Source organism: Amblyraja radiata, chromosome 41, assembly GCF_010909765.2.
Source record: "Amblyraja radiata isolate CabotCenter1 chromosome 41, sAmbRad1.1.pri, whole genome shotgun sequence".
Classification (NCBI taxonomy): Eukaryota; Metazoa; Chordata; class Chondrichthyes; order Rajiformes; family Rajidae; genus Amblyraja; species Amblyraja radiata.
This window is the reverse complement of record NC_045996.1, coordinates 6,525,410-6,547,509: the sequence shown is the minus strand read 5'-3', so window position 1 is coordinate 6,547,509 and position 22,100 is coordinate 6,525,410. Positions and strand designations below refer to the sequence as shown.

Sequence of the window (22,100 nt, the reverse complement as noted above, 5' to 3'; positions counted from 1 at the left end):
TGGGTTTTCTCTGAGATAATTGGTTTCCTCCTACATTCGAAAGACGTACCGGTTTGTAGATTAATTGGCTTGGTAAAGGTAAAAATTGTCCATAGTAGGTGTAGGATAGTATTAATGTGCAGGGATCACTGGTCGGTGTGGACCCGGTGGGCCGAAGGGCCTGTTTTCGCGCTGTATCTCTAAACCTAAATTAAACACACACATTTGGATAGACAGAGACTGATTAGAGGTAGTCAGCATAGTATCATATTTGGGAATTTATCTCACAAAAATTTGAATGAACCTATTGAAGAAGTAATCAAAAAAGTTGATGAGAGCAAAGCCGTAGACATTGTCTATATGTTCAGCAAGGCATTTGATTAGGTTCCACATTTTAGGCTTCTCTGTAACATAAGATCGCATGGGATCCAGGGTGAGCTAGCCGACTGGATAGAGAATTGGCTTTGTGAAAGGAAGCAGAGGGTGATGAGGGAAGGTTGTTTTACAGACTGGAGGCCTATGATTAGTGGTGTGCCTCAGGGATCAGTACTGTTTGATGTCCATAACAACGATTTAGATGAGAATGTGTAAAGCATGACTAGTATGTTTGCAGATAATACTAAAGTGCATGGTATCATAGATACCAAAGAGGATTATCAAAAATAACAACGAGTTCTTGATCAGTTGGGCAAGTGGGCTGAGGAAAGATTAATGGGGTTTAATGCAGATAAGTGCAAGGTGTTGCACTTTGGGAAGTCAAACCAGGCCAGGATCTTCACAGTGAATAGGAAGGATCAGGGGAATGTTGCAGAGCAGAGGGATAGAGGAGTGTAGGTACATAGTCCCTTGAAAATGTCATCACAAGTGTAGTTATGGTGGTCAAAAGGCTTTTGGTACCTTGGCTTTCATCAGTCAGGGTATTAAATTTGGAGGTTAGAATTTTATGTTAGCGTAGTACAAGGCACGATGGAACATTTGGAGTCTGGTGTTCAGTTTAGGTCACCCTGCTATAAGAAAGAAGCTAGAAAGAGTGCAGAGAAGATTTACAAATATATTGCCAGGACCCGAGCGACTGTGCTACAGGGAGAGGTTGAGCAGGCTGGGATTTTATTCCTTGGAGCTCAGCAGGATGAAACTCTTATGGAGTTGAATGGAATTATGATGGGAATTGATAGGGTAAACACACAGTCCTTTACCCAGTGTATAGAAATCAAGAAGCAGAGGAGAGGTTCGTGAGAGGGAAAAGATTTTTATAAGAACCTGAGGGGTAACTTTTCACATGGAGCATTGAACAAGCTGCTAGAGGAGGTATTTGAGGTATTATAACAACATGAGTATTGAAGCTGGGATGTAATGTTAAAATTGTACAAGGCATTGGTGAGACCAAATCTGGAGTATGGTGTACAATTTTGGTCGCCCAATTATAGGAAGGATGTCAACAAAATAGAGAGAGTACAGAGGAGACTTACTAGAATGTTGCCTGGGTTTCAACAACTAAGTTACAGAGAAAGATTGAATAAGTTAGGTCTTTATTCACTGGAGCGCAGAAGGTTAAGGGGGGACTTGATAGACGTCTTTAAAATGATGAGAGGGATAGACAGAGTTGATGTGGATCAGCTTTTCCCTTTGAGAATAGGGAAGATTCAAACAAGAGGACATGACTTCAGAATTAAGGGACAGAAGTTTAGGGGTAACATGAGGGGGAACTTCTTTACTCAGAGAGTGGTAGCGGTGTGGAATGAGCTTCCAGTGGAAGTGGTGGAGGCAGGTTCGTTGGTATCATTTAAAAATAAATTGGATAGGCATATGGATGAGATGGGAATGGAGGGTTATGGTATGAGAGCAGGCAGGTGGGACTAAGGGAAAAAAGTTGTTCGGCACGGACTTGTAGGGCCGAGATGGCCTGTTTCCGTGCTGTAATTGTTATATGGTTATTTAACATACATAGATACATTGACATGGATAGGAAAGGTTTAGAGGGACATGTACCAAATGTGGGTTGGTTGGACTAATAAATAGGGCATCATGGTCACCATATAACATATAACCATATAACAATTACAGCACGGAAACAGGCCATCTCGACCCTACAAGTCCGTGCCGAACAACCTTTTTCCCTTAGTCCCACCTGCCTGCACTCATACCATAACTCTCCATTCCCTTCTCACCCATATGCCTATCCAATTTATTTTTAAATGATACCAACGAACCTGCCGCCACCACTTCCACTGGTAGCTCATTCCACACCGCTACCACTCTCTGAGTAAAGAAGTTCCCCCTCATGTTACCCCTAAACTTCTGTCCCTTAATTCTGAAGTCATGTCCTCTTGTTTGAATCTTCCCTATTCTCAAAGGGAAACGCTTGATCACGTCAACTCTGTCTATCCCTCTCATCATTTTAAAGACCTCTATCAAGTCCCCCCCTTAACCTTCTGCGCTCCAGAGAATAAAGACCTAACTTATTCAACCTATCTCTGTAACTTAGTTGTTGAAACCCAGGCAACATTCTAGTAAATCTCCTCTGTACTCTCTCTATTTTGTTGACATCCTTCCTATAATTGGGCGACCAAAATTGTACACCATACTCCAGATTTGGTCTCACCAATGCCTTGTACAATTTTAACATTACATCCCAGCTTCTATACTCTATACCATGTACAAGTTGGGCTGAAGGGCCTGTTTCCATGCTGTATAATTCAATGACTCTACTGCTGCTGTAAATCTGAAATAAAAGCAGAAAATGCTGGAGACATTCAGGAAGCATTAGTGGAAAGAGAAAGAGTTAATGTTTCAGGTTGCTGAGCCAGGACAGGCAAATTAATGCTTCACCATAGATAGACACAAAAAGCTGGAGGAAAATGGGAGATGCAACGAGACCTGGGTGTCATGGTACACCAGTCATTGAAAGTAGGCATGCAGGTGCAGCAGGCAGTGAAGAAAGCAAATGGTATGTCAGTATTCATAGCAAAAGGATTTGAGTATAGGAGCAGGGAGGTACTACTGCAGTTGTACAGGGTCTTGGTGAGACCACACCTGGAGTATTGCGTACAGTTTTGGTCTCCTAATCTGAGAAAATACATTCTTGCCATAGAGAGAGTGCAGAGAAGGTTCACCAGACTGATTCCTGGGATGTCAGGACTTTAATATGAAGAAAGACTGGATACCCTCGGCTTGTACTCGCTAGAATTTGGAAGATTGAGGGGGGATCTTATAGAAACTTACAAAATTCTTAAGCGGTTGGACAGGCTAGATGCAGGAAGATTGTTCCCGATGTTGGGGAAGTCCAGAACAAGGGGTCACAGTTTAAGGATAAATCTTTAAGGGAGAAATCTTTTAGGACCGAGATGAGAAAAACATTTTTCACACAGAGAGTGGCGAAGCTCTGGAATTCTGTGCCACAGAAGGTAGTTGAGGCCAGTTAATTGGCTATATTTAAGAGGGAGTTAGATGTGGCCCTTGTGGCTAAGGGCCACATCTTTAACGTTTAAAGTTTTAAGACTTTAAAGTTTAAAGACTTTAACCACACACCCCACCCCATCACTCTTCCAGCTTTCACACCTCTACAATCAGCTTGAAGAACAGACCTGACCTGAAACATCATGTTTCTGTGTTCTCTAGAGATGCTACCTGACCTGCTGAGTTCCTTCAGCACTTTGTATGTGGATGGGAAGGTTTTGGAAGAATATGAGCCAAATGCGGGCAGATGGACTAGTCCAGAATGCCAAGTTGGCAGTTGGCACAGACAAGATGCGCCAAAGGGCTTGTTTCCATGCTGTATAATTCCATGACTTTGATTAAGCAAACATCTTACAAGGTCCCGCAAGACAATCAAATAATAAATTGCTGTGGGATCTGATGCAGAGCACTAAACTGAATCCAACATTGCATCCAACATCCAGCAAAAGTAAGTAGTAAATGAAGATAGACTTAAAAAGCTGGAGTAACGCAGCGGGACAGGCCGCATCTCTGGAGAGAAGGAATGGATGACATTTCGGGTCAAGGCGCTTCACAGAATATTATATATGACCTACATTTGACAACCTTCCATGGCGAGCTATTCAGCCACTGGGTTGCATGTCTGATGCTAAAACCATCAAGCTTCAAAATAACTGATCAGGAGAAAATGAGTCCGTTCTTCACATACCTTTGTTGAGCTATTGGCTCTACAGCTCCTAGCAGCATCCATCTGTAACACGGTGATGGAGAACTGACATAAACCTTCCCCTCTCATTTTCTGCAGGATATGCTGGCAATCTATGAACTGACATCTGCGGCCGGGGCTCGCTGCACCGTGGACCCAGCACTTGTTACTGCCCTCTCCACCCAGAAGAAGGGTAGGTTCACTGGGGCGGTGGGGACTGCTGAGGGGAGGTGAGTGGCAGTGACAGGATTGCCACTTAGATCTGTGGACCCTGCGCATCAACCCGATAAGACCGGCATGGTGGTGCAGCGGCAGAGCCGCTCCCTTACAGCGCAAGACAGCCAGGTTGCTGCCTGTACGGAGTTTGCACATTTTCCTCGTGGCCATCAGTGTTTTATCCGGGTGCTCCGGTTTCCTCCCACACTCCAAAGACATGAAAGTTTGTAGGTGAATTGGCTTTGGTAAAGATTGTAAATTGTCTCCAGTTTGTAAGATAGTGCTAGTGCACATGGATGGCTGGTCGGCGTGGACGCGGTGGGTCGAAGGCCATGTTTCTGTGCTGTATCTCGAAACTAAACTAAACTTTAATTAAACTAAAAAAACAGTGCACTCTGCACCTAGGAGAAGGGGAGATCGACTGGGACGCTGGTGACAGCAAAGGGAAGATGAGTGGGAGAAGCAGGACCATGGGAGATGGTCAGCCTTTCTACAACAATGAGTTTCTATCAGTGGTACCACAGTGGAGCAGGACAAATGTTTGGGAATGCGAGTGTCTCACAGGATCTATTCTGACCATGAGATCCACTGTCACTGAACCAAAAGGATTTAACAAGAAGTATTCCTCATTAAAAAGCACAGCAGAGGAATAGGCCCTTCAGCCCACCATGCTGGTGTCGGACGTGTTGCCAAGTTAAACTCTGCCTGCACGTGATCCATACCCCTCTGTTCGCTGTATTTCCACCTGAATGCCTCGTGAGTGCCACTATTGTATCTCCGTTCACCACCAGTCCAGGTGCTCACCACTCTCTCTCTCTAACATCTCCTTTAAAATTTGCCCCTTTCACCATCATGCTATGCCCTTTCGTTTTTGATACTTCCACCCAGGGAAAATGATTCTGACTTTTCACCTTATCTATGGCTTTTATAATTGTATAACATTGCAATGAGTCTTCCCTGGAGATCGGATGTTCCAGATAAAACAATTGAAGTTTTTTCAGTTCTCCAATATTATCCAATTGTGGTAAACGTCTTCTGCACCCTCTCCAAAGCCTCCACATCCTTCCTGTAATGGGGTGAGCAGAACGGCACACAATATTGCAAGTGATGTCAAGTCAGCTGCAACATAGAAACATAGAAAATAGGTGCAGGAGTAGGCCATTCGGCCCTTCGAGCCTGCACAGCCATTCGATATGATCATGGCTGATCATCCAACTCAGTATCCCATCCATGCCTTCTCTCCATACCCCCTGATCCCTTTAGCCACAAGGGCCACATCTAAGTCCCTATTAAATATAGCCAAAGAACTGGCCTCAACTACCTTCTGTGGCAGAGAATTCCACAGATTCAACACTCTCTGTGTAAAAAATGATGTTTTCATCTCGGTCCTAAAAGACTTCCCTCTTATCCTTAAACTGTGACCCCTAGTTCTGGACTTCCCCAACATCCGGAATAATCTTCCTGCATCTAGCCTGTCCAACCGCTTAAGAATTTTGTAAGTTTCTATAAGATCCTCCCTCAATCTTCTAAATTCTAGCGCGTACAAGCCGAGTCTATCCAGTCTTTCTTCATATGAAAGTCCTGCCATCGCAGGACTTCCAAGGTCCTGCCATCCCAGGACATGACTTCCTGATTGTGATAATGAACAAGTGCAGTCCCGCTCCCCCAAAGCAGTATATCAGCAAACTGCGCAGGGGCAGCCGACGGACCCACTATGCACAGCCACGACAGTCGCATTCAAATTTGTGCAGTTGACAGTGGAAATTAAGTTAATAAAGTGAAGAGAAGACCCATGGAGGCATTTGTAAAATGGAAGGAAACTTACCCATGGGTCCCCGTTGTGATGCTAGGCAAGTGGAGGCGAAAATAAAAAAATGGCGGTTTGAAAATCGGCAAAAGCCCCAACTGTGCAGGCGCAGCTGACGGGTTCCCGTTGCGACGCGGATGGGAACCCTCTCCCAACTCTCCAGGCACCGCCGGCAAGTGCTTTAAATTAATTTAAATTTTAAATGTTAATAACTTGTAAAATATAACATACATCTGAACGAAACTTGGCTAATGCACACCCTAGGACAATGGTGAGTAAGGTGGCCCTAAATGTGTGGCACAGTCATGTACTGTTTTGGCAGCATTTCGGGAATGCCCAGACTGATGAAGGCAAGCATACCACATGTCTTCTTTACCAGTCTATCTACCAGTGTTACCACTTCCCCTAAGTCTCCTGTCATTTACTGTATACATTCCCCTTGTGATTGACCTCGCAAATTGCAACACCTCACAGATCCAGATTAAATGCCATCTGAGATAGAAAACATTTTAGTTTAGTGTCATACAGCAAATAAACAGGCCTTTCACCCTAACTGGCCCATGTTGACCAAGCTGCCCCAACCATACTCGTCCCAACACACCGTGTTTGCCCATATCTCTCTGACCCTTTCCTGTCCACATACCTGACTTTTAATTGTTGTTATAGCACCTGCCTCAACTACTTCCTCCGACAGCTCATTCCATATATCCGCCACCCTCTGTGGGAAATGTTGCACCTCAGATTTCGTTCCCCTCTCACATTAAACCTATCTCCACTGGTTCTTGATTAGACCTACCCTGGGTTAAATACCCTATGCATTTACTCTATGTATTTCCCTCATGGTCTAATACACTTCTACAAGCACCCCTCCTGTGCTCAAAGAAATAATATCCTTGCCTGCCCAACCTATCCCTGTTCGTCAGGCCCGCAAGTCCTGGCCACAGGTATGTAAATCTTCTTGGTACTTTTCCAGCGTAACAAAATCTTTCCTGCAGCAGGATGTCCACAACTGACCACAATACTCCAAATGTGGCCTCACCAACATCTTGTACAACTGTAAAATACATCCCAACTACTTTACTCGGAACCCTGACCTATGAAGGCTAATGCGCGGAAGATTTCTTGACAATCCTATTGGCCTGTCATGCCACCTTCAAGGAACTATATACATTCTCTCCTAGATCCCTCTGCTCTACAACACTCTCCAGACCCTTGCCATTCACTGTGTAGTTCCTGCCCTGGTTTGTCGAAGTGCAATACCTTATAGCAAGCCACGCATTGTGAATCAAAGTGATCATTATTAATATAATACGTGTAGGTCCTGCCCTGGTTTGTCGAAGTGCAATACCTTATAGCAAGCCACGCATTGTGAATCAAAGTGATCATTATTAATATAATACAGAGAACAGCACACACGCGACTGGGGAGGGTTTTCCCAGGGCTCTCTATATTTACCAGGGCACACCCCTTAACCATGTGATGACTCCTTACTGCTAAACACGGTCACCTGACTGCCAGCCCAAGTGCCGAGGGTTTGCCCAGTAAGTGCCCTAACCACTAGGTGACACCACAGGACCCCACCTCCGCAGAACCGGAGGAATGAAAACGAACTGGCAGATGAATGAGCTGCTGCCTCATCACATCCACCAACAGTTCGTGCCCGGGGGAAATCGGCACCCAGTAACAGCTGGAGGATGTCAGCAACCGTAAAAGTCCAGGTAAAGTGACAGGGGCCAAAGATGAGCAGAACCGTACGAAACCCATATGTCCGGATGGAGCTGATCTTTGCCGCAGTTAGAGAGGGGCCTCACCAGCCGGAACAGGTGTCCACCCCTGATGGAGGCAAAACGCTAACCTCCGCACCCGTGTCATCGAGGAACGTCGTCCCGAATGTCAGTCTCAAGCGTAGAGGCGGCGTTTCTGGCCAACCGCCACAGTGACTACTTGCGGCCGGCCCCGGCGTTTCCTCCAGTGGACAGGGCCCATTCGCTGGGCCTTCCAAGGCACTGCCGACACCCGATCGATTGCAGCGCCACGCTGCTGCTTGGACTGCCAGAGCTCGTCCGCACGCTCCACTAGCTGCAGGGGGTCATCGAAATTTTCACTTGCGAGGAGCAGGTGGATGTCGTCCGGCATCTGCTCCAACATGAAGAAGGCATGTTCGAAGCGAAGGCAGGGCTGATGCCCATCCATTAAGGTTAGCATTTCACTCATCACTGCAGATGGTTTGTGACCACCGAGACCGCCCATGTGCATGATCATCGCTGCGCGGTCATGGCGGCTGAGCCCAAAGGTACGGTATAGGAACACCTTGAGGCCAGCGTATTCCTCCGCAGCTGACGGCACGCGTAGGTAATGGACCAGGCGACCAGCCATCTCCTGATCCAGCGCGCAAACCAGGTAATAGTACTTGGTGTCATTGGCCGTGATGTGTGGAATATGGAACTGGGCCTCGGCCTGCTGGAACCATAATTGGGGCTGCAATGTCCGGAAAACCAATAATGGTTTATTTTTTTTTTTTTTTTTTTTTTTTTTTTTATTTTATTAGAAGTTAATACAATACAAAACAATACAGTGGCACCTAATTTTAGGTGCCAACTATGTCATACCGTAATCCATTCTATGTACAACCTCTAGTTTTATGTTATGAGTGGGCAAGACAAGAAAAAGAAAACAATAGAAAGGGGAAAGAGTGGAAAAATAGATGGTAGAGAGTAGAAAAATGTGAAGTGTGGATATAAAAAATAAAAATAAAAAAATAAAATAAAAAAGAAAAGGTGGAAAGTAGAAATAGAAGAAAAGGCCCCTTAAAAAAGAATTTTTCAAATCTATATTCGGAGATGTAGATCTATCCACGTCATGAACTGAAATCAGCAATCCTTATGGTACCGCTGCATCACATGATTCCAAAAAGTCGATGAAAGGAGACCAACTCCTTAAGAATTGGTCATATTTATCTATTAGTCGGTCTCATTTCTTCAAGGCGTGCTATGTCCATCATATTCCTAATCCACATTTTAACAGTTGGTATGGTTGTATTTTTCCAAAATTTAAGTATCAATTTCTTTCCAATTATTAACCCATAATTAAAAAAAACATTTTGGTCTTTATTTAAATTGGTATCTTCTCCTATTATTCCAAATATAATCCATTCCATTTTGGGTTCTATTCTTGACTTGAAGAGCTTTGTAAATATATCAAATATATCACTCCAAAATTTATTCAACTTTGTACATCCTACAAATGAATGTGTTAAATTAGCGTTTTGAAACAAACATTTATCGCATCTGGGAGAGACGTTTGGATAAAATTTATTCAACCTCGTTTTTGAATAATATAGTCTATGTAATAATTTGAATTGAATTAAATTATGTCTTGTATTAATAGAACAGTTATGTGTATTCATCAAATACTTTTCCCATCTATCCTTCGAGATCCTTATCATTAGCTCATGTTCCCAATCTTCCCTTAGTGCTTCTGTTGAGGGTGATTCTCTATCTAATATATTATTATAAAAGTATGAAATTAATTTTTGTGAAGAATATTCATTGCTTCTTCTAAAGGGTCTAAAAATATAGTTTGAAATCTATGTATATATTTCTTCATAAAGTCACATACCTGTATATATTTAAAATATTGACTATCCTTCAATTTAAATTTAAATTTTAATTGTTGAAATGATAACAGTTTACCCAATTCATACATATCCCCTACTTTCCTAATCCCCAGTCTATCCCATTGTTGATATGTGTTGTCCATTAATGGGTTTTAACATGCAAAATGAAAATGCTTCTGAAGCTCCATTTACCATTTAAATAATCGTAAACTCTCAATGCGTTTGGAAATCAATTTTACTGAGATGCAAGCTTACGATTATTTAAATGGTAAATGGAGCTTCAGAAGCATTTTCATTTTGCATGTTAAAACCCACCCGAGAACCATGGGCGACTTTGCAATTTTACTGACGGGTTTCTAACTTTTAATACTTTTCATCTAACAAATGAATAAAGATAACAAAGCCAATAATGCCACTTTTGATGAAATGCAGCGAGCAAACGCGATAATTCCCAATATTTTGGATCTTTAAATCTCCACGAAAAATGTCCGCAATCAACTTCCGCCTTTTTGGCCCCTTCAGCTCCCTCTTGTATTTACCTTAGTTTCTATCTTTTTTTTGGACTGTAAATTTAGGTAGCTGTTCCTCACGGTCACCCCGACTGGCTCACTTAATTGCAGCTCAAAACCTGGCCGTTTTCGATGTTTTTAACGGGTGTGAAAGTGCGTGTGTTCCCATCCACTAACATGTACCGGAAGTGACGCTTGTCCCCAGCTAAAAATTTCGGTCACGTGAGTGGGGATTTACGCTCCAGTGACCTTTCGTGAAATCACCCTATACAGAGGACAGCACTCACGTGATTGGGGAAGGTTTTTCCAAGGCTCTCTATATATACCAGGGCACATCCCTTAACCACGTGACGACATCTTCCAGCCAAACACAGTCACGTGACCCTGCCAGCCCAAGTGCCGAGGGTTTGCCCAGTAAGTGGCCCAACCACTAGGTGACTCCTCAACCTTGCACTTTTCTGCATTCAACCCCATTAATGCAGAAATGTGCATCAGTAATCCACAGCCCACTTGCCAAACTAATCAGGATCCTGCTGTAATCTTTGACAGCCGTCATCGCTATATAACCATATAACAATTACAGCACGGAAACAAGCCATCTCGGCCTTTCTAGTCCCCGCCGAACACTTATTCTCCCCTATTCCCATCTACCTGCACTCAGACCATAACCCTCAATTCCTTTCCCGCCCATATAACTATCCAATTTATTTTTAAATTATAAAATCAAACCTGTCTCCACCACCTCCACAGGACGCTCATTCCACACAGCTACCACTCTCTGAGTAAAGAAGTTCCCCCTCATGTTACCCCTAAACTTCTGTCCCTTAATTCTCAAGTCATGTCCTCTTGTTTGAAGCTTCCCTACTCTCAGTGGGAAAAGCTTATCCACGTCAACTCTGTCTATCACTCTCATCATTTTAAAGACCTCTATCAAGTCCCCCCTTAACCTTCTGTGCTCCAAAGAATAAAGACCTAACTTGTTCAACCTTTCTCTGTAACTTAGTTGCTGAAACCCAGGCAACATTCTAGTAAAATCTCCTCTGTACTCCTATATTTTGTTGACATCCTTCCTATAATTAGGCGACCAAAATTGTACACCATACTCCAGAATTGGCCTCATCAATGCCTTGTACAATTTTCACATTACATTCCAACTTCTATACTCAATGCTCGGATTTATAAAGGCCAGCACACCAAAAGCTTTGTCTACATGAGATTACACCTTCAGGGAACTGTGCCTAGTTATTCCAAGATCCCTCTGTTCAACTGCATTCCTCAATTCACTACCATTTACCATGTACGTCCTATTTTGATTTGTCCTGCCAAGATGTAGCACCTCACACTTATCAGCATTAAACTCCATCTGCCATCTTTCAGCCCACTCTTCCAAATGGCCTAAATCTCTCTGTAGACTTGAAAATCTACTTCATTATCCACAACACCACCTATCTTAGTATCATCTGCATACTTACTAATCAAACTTACCACACCATCATTCAGATCATTGATGTACATGACAAACAACAGTGGACCTAACACAGATCCCTGTGGCACCCCACTAGTCACTGGCCTCCAACCTGACAAACAGCCATCCACCATTACTCTCTGGCATCTCCCATTCAGCCCCTGTTAAATCCACCTTGCAACTCCATCATTAATAGGCAAGGCAAGGCAAGGCAACTTTATTTATATAGCACATTTCATACACGAGGCAGACTCAAAGTGCTTCACATAAAAACATGTCATACAATAAATGAAATAATAAAATGAAATAAAATGGAAGAACTAAAAGAAAAGAAAAGCAAAATTAAAAATGCATTATAAAAAGTGCAAAAGTTAAAAGTGCAATGTAGTTAAGATTTAGCTGAAAGCTAAAGTAAACAAAAGTTTTCGGTCTTGTTTTAAAAGTGGTCAAAGTTGAGGCAAGTCTTAAATCTTCAGGAAGTTTATTCCAGCTATTTGTTGCATAGTAACTAAATCCTGCTTTCCCATGTTTTGTATTTACTCTGGGAATCACTAGCAGATTGGTTTCAGAAGATCTTAGCGGTCTAGAAGGCTTATATAGTGGAAGCATGTCAGTGATATACTTTGGCCCTAAACCATGTAGTGATTTATAGGTGAGCAGCAGGATTTTAAAATCAATTCTCTGACATACAGGGAGCCAATGTAAGGATTTAAGAATTGGTGTAATATGCTCAAATTTTTTGGTCTTTGTTAGAACTCTAGCAACAGCGTTCTGAACAAGCTGTAGCTGCCTGGCAGTTTTTTTTGGAAGACCTGCAAGGAGACCATTGCAATAATCTAGCCTACTATTTATAAAGGCATGTACAAGTTTTTCTAAATCTTGAGCTGACATGAGTCCTCTTAATCTTGCTATGTTTTTGAGGTGATAGTAGGCCGATTTTGTTACTGATTTGATACCCAACTATTGAACCTTCTTAACCAACCTTCCATGAGGAACCTTGTCAAAGGCCTTACTGAAGTCCATATATACAACATCCACTGCTTTACCCTCATCAATTTCCCGAGTAACCGCTTCAAAAAATTCAAGAAGATTAGTCAAACATGACCTTCCAGTCACAAATCCATGTTGACTGTTCCTAATCAGACCCTGTTTTTCCAGATGCTTATATATATTATCTCTAAGCATCCTTTCCATTATTTGCCCACCACTGACATCAAACTAACAGGTATATAATTGTGAGATTTACTCTTAGAACCTTTTTTAAACAAAGGAACAACATGCGCAGTACGCCAATCCTCCGGCACTATTCCCGTTTCTAATGACATTTGAAATATTTTTGTCATAGCCCCTGCTATTTCTACACTAACTTCCCTCAATGTCCTAGGGAATATCCTAGAATATTCTATCTATAATACCACCCAATTCAGCGTCATTTGCAAACTTTAATTTAGAGATATGGCATGGAAACAGGCCTTTCAGACTATCGTCCACAATGTCCATCAATTACCCGTTCACACTAGTTCTATGTTATCCCATTTTTTCATCCACTCCCTGCACACAAGGGGCTATTTTACAGCTGCCAATAAACCTGCATGTCTTTGGGATGCCGGGGAAACTGAAGCACTCGGAGGAAACCCACACGGTGACAGAGAATGTGCAAACCCCACGCAGACAACACCCGAGATCAGAATTGAACCTGGGTGTCGTGCATTGTGAGGCAGCAGCTCACTGCACCACTGTGTCGCTCACTTGTTAGTTGCAACATATGCCTTCAGATGATGCAGCAAAGATTTTGTGGGATTATTCTTGCATCATCCACATTCAAAATATTATATATTACCCAGTAAATGTCTGCTGATGGATCACTGCTTTATCTTCAGAGAACTTGTCCGAAGAAGAATACAGACTGACCTGCCTTCTCCTGATTTATATCGCTGTCTCCCTGCCTTCTCTCGCCACGGACCCCATGTCTATTTACAATCAGGAGCACCAGGGTAAGTGGCAAATCCTATTCCCATCAGGGATCAAGTACCTAAACATGATACTAATGACTGGGAGTAATTTGCAATAGTTGGCAGTAGAGAGCAAATTACATGATGGGGGTGAGGAGAGAAATAGGAGAGGAAATATTGGGGGTGGGAACAGCAAGAGGTGACAAAGAGACCCAACAAAGTGTGGAGATAGGGAGGGAAGAGAAGGGGGTGATGGAGAGTCAGAGAGAACTATCAAGGGAGTGGACATATTGCAGGAGAGAGAAGGAGAGATTGCAGGAGAGGGAGAGGGAGGATTAATTTCAGGAGAGAAAGAGAGACTGACTGCACGAGAGAGATGTTCAGGGTGATTTGGAGATTGCATGGGAGAGGGGTGAGAGAGTCCGGCTGTTATCAGGCAACTGAACCTTCCTCTCAACAGCAGGAGTCCGGTACTCACCTCCCATCTACCTCATTGCAGACCTTTGAACCATCTTTAATCTGACTTTATCTTGCACTGAATGTTGTGCCCTTTATCGTTTTGTACTCGCTAGAAATGAGAAGATTGACGGGGGTTCTTATAGAAACGTACAGAATTCTTAAGGGGTTGGAGAGGCTAGATGCAGGAAGATTGTTCCCGATGTTGGGGGGAAGTCCAGAACAAGGGTTCACAGTTTAAGGATAAGGGGAAAGTCTTTTAGGACAGAGATGGGAAAAACATTTTTCACACAGAGAGTGGTGAATCTGTGGAATTCTCTGCCACAGAAGGTAGTTGAGGCCAGTTCATTGGCTATATTTAAGAGGGAGTTAGATGTGGATCAGGGGGTATGGAGAGAAGGCAGGTACGGGATACTGAGTTGGATGATCAGCCATGATCATATTGAATGGCGGTGCAGGCTCGAAGGGCCGAATGGCATACTCCTGCACCTATTTTCTATGTTTCTATGTTTATTCTTTATCTGTGCACTGTGGACAGTTTGATTCTAATTGTGTATGGTCTTTACTTTGACTGGATAGCATGAAAACAAAAGCTTTTCACTGTACGTTAATACACGACAATAATAGACTAGATGAAAATGCGAGGGGACTGAAAGGCGGAATAGTGAGGCAGCACTCTCCACTGATACTCCCCAGCCAATGGACTGCTGCTCTCAGCGTAGAGTGCTGTCTTTGTGCACAGGTCCAGTGGCTGAGCCTCTGTTCTGCTGCTCCCGCAGTGTTTATCATTGGCTTGTGTCACCTTGCACATTCACTTTGTCCATCTTTTACACTCAGGTCACCGGAACAACATCCATTGTTTGCCCAAAGCCATCAATGAGATTGCGGCAGCTCTCTACAACATTCACCAGCAGGATGTCCAGCCCCATCTGAGGGAGTTCCTGGTGGTGAGTCAAAACTTGCCCGGTTGCAGCAGCATCTGCATGCATTTTATTACAATGTGCATTGTCCAAGCCACCAATAATTTCTCTGGAGCGTCAGAGGTTGAGGGGAGACCTGGAATTGCTTGAAATATGCAGGATGGAAACAGACCCTTCGGCCCACCGAGTCCATGCTGCACTTTGATCACCCAGTCACACTAGCCCTATGTTATTCCACATTAGCATCCACTCCCTTCACACTAGAGACAATTTATAGAGGCTGATTAACATTGTAAAGCTGCACATTTTTGGGATGTGGGTGTCCCTTGTGGCTAAAGGGATCATGGGGTATGGAGAGAAGGCAGGTACGGGATACGGAGTTGGATGATCAGCCATGATCATATTGAATGACGATGCAGGCTCGAAGGGCCGAATGGCCTACTCCTGCATCTATTTTCTATGCCTATGTCTATGAAACCTAATCACCTAGGGAAAACTCATGTTGTCACAGAGAGAACGTACTAACTTCTCACAGACAGAACCCATGATCAGGATTGAACCTGGGTTTCTGGCTTTGTGAGGCAGCAGCTCGACCAGCTGTGCCACTGTGCTGCTCTAATAGAAATATAGTAAACCTGTATCCAAGAAGACTTCACAGACATACAGACAGGCTGAAAATGTCAAAGACTGGATGGAATCGCTTTGAGGTGAGAGGGACAAAGTTTAAAGGGGTAAGATTCTATACAGAGGGTAGGAGATGCTTAGAGCACACTGTCAGGGGTGGTGCTGGAAGCAGGTATGATTGTGGCATTTAAGAGGCATTTTGTCAGGCACCTGGCTATATAGAGAATGGAGGGATATGAATTAGGCAGAAGAGATCAATTTTACGTGGCACCCATTTTCTATATTTCTATCATATTCAAGACCAACTTGATGGGTTGAAGGGCCTGGTCCTCTGCAGTGAGGGATACTGACCCTACCTAACAACAGACAATAGACAATAGGTGCAGGAGTAGGCCATTCGGCCCTTCGAGCCAGCACCGCCATTTAATGTGATCATAGCTGATCATCCCCAATAAGTATATGAATGCGCAAAGTATAAGAAGTAAAGTAGATGAGCTTGAGGCTCAATTAGAAGTTGGTAGATATGACATTGTGGGGATTACTGAGACGTGGCTGCAGGAGGATCGGGCCTGGGAACTTAATATTCAGGGTTTTACACCCTATAGAAAGGACAAGCAGGTGGGCAGAGGAGCTCAGATGGTGAGGGATGGAATTCAGTCCCTTGCGAGGGGAGACATAGCGACTGATGAGGTAGAGTCACTGTGGATTGAGTTGAGGAATTGCAAAGGCAAGAAGACACTAATTGTTATTATTTACAGACCCCCAAATAGTAGCCTGGATGTAGGGTGTAAATTGCAGCAGGAGTTAAAACTGGCATGAAACAAAGGTAATGCCACTGTGGTGATGGGGGATTTCAATTAGACTGGGAAAATCAGGTTGGTTCAGGACCCCAAGAAAGATAATTTGTAGAATGCCTCTGAGATGGATTCTTCGAGCAGCTTGTAATGGAGCCGACCAGAGAAAAGACAATTCTGGATTTAGTGTTGTCCAATAAACCAGATATGATAAGAGAACTCGAGGTAAAGGAACCGATCGGAATTCGGAGGTCGTGATCATAACATGATTAGTTTTAATCTGCAATTTGAGAAGAAGAACGTTAAATCAGAAGTGGCAGTGATGCAATTGAACAAAGGGGACTATGTCGGCATGAGAGGGGAGCTGGCCAAGATAGACTGGAAATTGATCCTAGCAGGAATGACGGTGGAACAGCAATGGCAGGAATTTCTGGGCATAATCCGGAAGACGCAGGATCATTTCATTCCAAAAAGGAAGAAAGATTCTAAGGGGAGTAGGAGGCAACCGTGGCTGACAAGAGAAGTTAGGGATAGAATAATACTAAAAAAAAGATATATAACACAGCAAAGAGCAGCTGGAAACCAGAGGATTGTGAAACTTTCATAGGACAACAGAAGGAAACAAAACGGGCAATACGGGCTGAAAAGATGAAGTACGAAGGGAAGCTTGCCAGGAATATAAAGGACAGTAAAAGCTTCTTTAGATATGTTAAGGGAAAAAGAGTAGGAAAGTCAAATGTGGGTCACTTGAAGGCAGACACGGGTGAAATTATTATGGGCAACAAGGAAATGGCAGAAGAGTTGAATAGGTACTTCGGATCTGTCTTCACTTAGGAAGTCACAAACAATCTCCCAGATGTACTGGAGGACAGAGGATCTAAGGGGGTAGAGGAACTGAAAGAAATTTTCATCAGGCGAGAAATAGTATTGGGCAGGCTAATGGGACTGAAGGATGATAAATCCCCTGGAACTGATGGTCTGCATTCCAGGGTCCTCAGGGAGGTGGCTCTAGGAATAGTGGACGCATTGTGATCATTTTCCAATGTTCAATAGATTCAGGATCAGTTCCTGTGGATTGGAGGATAGCTAATGTTATCCCACTTTTCATGAAAGGAGCGAGAGGGAATTACAGACCAGTTAGCCTGATTTCGGTGGTGGGAAAGATGCTGGAGTCAATTATTAAAGAGGTAATAATGTGGCAATTGGATAGCAGTAAAAGGATTAGTCCAAGTCAACATGGATTTATGAATGGGAAATCATGCTTGACTAATCTTTTGGAATATTTTGAGGATGTGACATGTAAAATGGATGAAGGGTTGCCGGTGGATGAGGTGTGTCTAGACTTTCCGAAAGCCTTTGATAAGGTCCCGCACGGGAGACTGGTGACTAAAATTAGAGCACATGGTATTGGGGGTAGGGTGTTGACATGGATAGAAAATTGGTCGGCTGACCGGAAGCAAAGTGTAGGAATGAATGGGTCCTTTTCAGGATGGCAGGCAGTGTCGAGTGGAGTGCCGCAAGGCTCGGTGTTGGGACCGCAACCATTTACTATATATATCAATGATTTGGAAGAAGGAATTAGGAGCAACACTAGCAAGCTTGCGGATGACACAAAGCTGGGTGGCGGTGTGAACTGTGAAGTGGATGTTAGGAGGTCGCAGGGTGACCTGGACAGGTTGAGTGAGTGGGTAGATGCAGTATAATATAGATCAATGTGAGGTTATCCACTTCGGCGGCAAAAACAAGGGGGCAGATTATTATCTCAATGGGGTTAGGTTAGGTAAGGGGGAGGTACAGTGAGGCCTTGGTGTCCTTGTACACTGGTCACGGAAAGTTGGCCTGCAGGTACAGCAGGCAGTGAAGAAAGCAAATGGAATGTTGGCCTTCATAACAAGAGGATTTCTTGTTAGGATATAGAGTGACATTGTTAATTCAGAAACAATGGTTCTGAACTTAAAGAAAGGTAACTTTGAGGGTATGAGACGTGAATTGGCCAAGATTGACTGGCAATTAATTCTTAAAGGGTTGACGGTGGATATGCAATGGAAGGCATTTAAAGACTGCATGATTGAACTACAACAATTGTTCATCCCAGTTTGGTAAAATAATAAATCAGGGAAGGTAGTGCATCCATGGATAACAAGGTAAATCAGGGATAGTATCAAAGCAAAAGATGAAGCGTAAAATTAGCCAGAAAAAGCAGCCTACCAGAGGACTGGGAGAAATTTAGAGTCCAGCAGAGGAGGACAAAGGACTTGAATAGGAAAGGGAAAATAGATTATGAAAGAAAACTGGCAGGGAACATAAAAACTGACTGCAAATATGTTTATAGATATGTGAAGAAGAAAAGATTAGTTAGAACAAATGTAGGTCCCTTGCAGTCAGAAACAGGTGAATTGATCATGGGGAACAAGGACATGGCGGACCAATTGAATAACTACTTTGGTTCCATCTTCACTAAGGAAGACATAAATAATCATCCAGAAATACCAGGGGACCGCGGGTCAAGTGAGATGGAGGAACTGAGTGAAATCCAGGTTAGCCGGGAAGTGGTGTTCGGTAAATTGAATGGATTAAAGGCTGTTAAATCCCCAGGGCCAGGTAGGCTGCATCCCAGAGTACTTAAGGAAGTAGCTCCAGAATTTGTGGATGCATTAGTAATAATTTTTCAAAACTCTTTAGATTCTGGAGTAGTTCCTGAGGATTGGAAGGTAGCTAATGTAACCCCCCTTTATAAAAAGGGAGGGAGAGAGAAAACGGGGAATTTCTAACATCAGTAGTGGGGAAACTGCTAGAGTCCGTTATTAAAGATGGGATAGCAGCACATTTGGAAAGTGGTGAAATCATTGGACAAAGTCAGCATGGATTTACGAAAGGTAAATCATTTGTGACGAATCTTATAGAATTTTTCGAGGATGTAACTAGTAGAGTGGATAGGGGAGAACCAGTGGATGTGTTATAACTGGACTTTCAGAAGGCTTTCAACAAGGTCTCTTGATTAGTATGCAAACTTAAAGCACACGGTATTGGGGGTTCAGTATTGATGTGGATAGAGAACTGGCTGGCAAACAGGAAGCAAAGAGTAGGAGTAAACGGGTCCTTTTCAGAATGGCAGGCAGTGACTAGTTTGGTTCCGCAAGGCTCAGTGCTGGGACCCCAGCTATTTACAATATATATTAATGATATGGACGCGGGAATTGAATGCAACATCTCCAAGTTTGTGGATGACACGAAGCTGGGGGGTAGTGTTAGCTGTGAGGAGGATGCTAGGAGGTTGCAAGGTGACTTGGATAGGCTGGGTGAGTGGGCAAATGTATGGCAGATGCAGTATAATGTGGATAAATGTGAGGTTATCCACTTTGGTGGCAAAAACAGGAAAGCAGACTATTATCTAAATGGTGGCCGATTAGGAAAATGGGAGATGCAATGCGACCTGGGTGTCATGGTACACCGGTCATTGAAAGTAGGCATGCAGGTGCTGCAGGCAATGAAGAAAGCGAATGGGATGTTAGCATTCATACCAAAAGGATTTGAGTAAAGGAGCAGGGAGGTTCTACTGCAGTTGTACATGGTCTTGGTGAGACCACGCCTGGAGTATTGCATACAGTTTTGGTCTCCAAATTTGAGAAAGAACATTATTGCCATAGAGGGAGTGCAGAGAAGGTTCACCAGACTGATTCCTGGGATGTCAGGACTTTCATATGAAGAAAGACTGGATAGACTCGGCTTGTACTCGCTAGAATTTAGGAGATTGAGGGGGGATCTTATAGAAACTTACAAAATTCTTAAGGGGTTGGACAGGCTAGAGGCAGGAAGATTGTTCCCGATGTTGGGGAAGTCCAGGACAAGGGGTCACAGCTTAAGGATAGTGGGGAAATCCTTTAGGACTGAGATGAGAAAAACATTTTTCACACAGCGAGTGGTGAATCTCTGGAACTCTCTGCCACATAAGGTAGTTGAGGCCAGTTCATTGGCTATATATAAGAGGGAGTTAGATGTGGCCCTTGTGGCTAAAGGGATCAGGGGGTATGGAGAGAAGGCAGGTACGGGTTACTGAGTTAGATGATCAGCCATGATCATATTGAATGGTGGTGCAGGCTCAAAGGGCCGAATGACCTACTCCTGCACCTATTTTCTATGTTTCTATTTCAGTATAGGAGTAAAGAGGGTCTTCTGCAGCTGTATAGGGCTCTGGTGAGACAACATCTGGAATATTGTGTGCAGTTTTGGTCTCCTAATTTGAAGAAGAACATCCTTGTGATTGAAGCAGTGCAGCGTAGGTTCACGAGATTGATCCCTGGGATGGCGGGACTGACATACGAGGAAAGATTGAAAAGACTAGGCTTGTATTTACTGGAGTTCAGAAGTATGCAGGAAAAATGTTCCCAATGTTGGGCGAGTCCAGAACCAGGGGCCACAGTCTTAGAATTAAGGGGAGGTCATTTAAGACTGAGAAAAAACTTTTTCACCAGAGAGTTGTGAATTTATGGAATTCCCTGCCACAGAGGGCAGTGGAGGCCAAGTCACTGGATGGATTTAAGAGAGAGTTAGATAGACCTCTAGGGGCTAGTGGAGTCAAGGGATATGGGGAGAAGGCAGGCATGTGTTATTGATAGGGGATGATCAGCCATGATCACAATGAATGGCGGTGCTGGCTTGAAGGGCCGAATGGCCTCCTCCTGCACCTATTTTCTATGTTTCTCTGATGCCAAGCTAAACTAATCTCTCCCTGCACCTGATCCACATCCCTTCATTCAGACATGCAGAATAGTGAATGGCTTAGATAGAATGGATGTGTAGAGGATGTTTCCACTCGTTGGAGTTTCTAGGACTAAAGGTCATAGCCTCTGAATTAAAGAACGCTCTTTTAGGAGGAAGATGAGGAGACATATCTTTAGTCAGAAGGTGGTGAATCTGTGGATTTTCAGCCACAGAAGGCTGTGGAGGCCAAACCAGTAGATATTTTTTTAAGGCAAAGATTCTTGATTAGTACGGGTATCAGAGGTTTCGGTGAGGAGTCGGGGGAATGAGGTTACGAGGGAGAGATAGATCAGCCATGATTGAACGGCACAGTTGACTTGATGGACCGAATGGCCTAATTCTACTCGTCTTCCTTAGGACATGATTCCCTGCAGATCCAAGTGCCTATGGAAAAGCCTCTTAAATACCACAATCACATCTGCCTCAACCATCACCCCCAGCAGCACATCCCAAGCCCTACCACCCTCTGTGCCCAAAACCTAATTATCATCTCCTTTGAACTCCTGGGAAAAGGGTTGTGACTGTCTACCCTATCTATGACTTTCATAATTTTATATGGTTCTACCAGGTCCATATGAACCCCTGTCTCTGATGTTCCAGAGAAAACAATTAATTTGCTGCCCGTTAAAGTAACGAAGCAGAACAGATTTCACAATGACTGGATCCTTCCCATCCTATTGTTCACTTCTTTCCAACCCAAAGCAAATATCGTGGCTTTCCCTTTGCCGAGTGGAAGGGGCCTGGGAAATGTCAGAGTCCGAAGACGAGGAACATAGATAGGAAAGGTTCAGACCGAAAGCAGGCAAATGGGACTGGCCCAGATGGACACCTTGGTCAGCATGGACAAGTTGGGCCAAATG

The 22,100-nt window shown here is 43.7% G+C and overlaps 1 protein-coding gene across 1 annotated transcript in view; it reads left to right on the top strand.

Annotated features, from left to right (window-relative positions):
- The window catches only part of LOC116967685 (nck-associated protein 1-like), a 183,726-nt gene that overhangs the window by 149,527 nt on the left and 12,099 nt on the right, over nucleotides 1-22,100 (top strand). Inside the window, exons 27-29 of the mRNA XM_033014275.1 lie at nucleotides 4,220-4,313; nucleotides 13,614-13,727; nucleotides 14,979-15,088. Coding sequence (XP_032870166.1) covers nucleotides 4,220-4,313; nucleotides 13,614-13,727; nucleotides 14,979-15,088 — 318 coding nt within the window. The remainder of the gene's footprint in view (nucleotides 1-4,219; nucleotides 4,314-13,613; nucleotides 13,728-14,978; nucleotides 15,089-22,100) is intronic.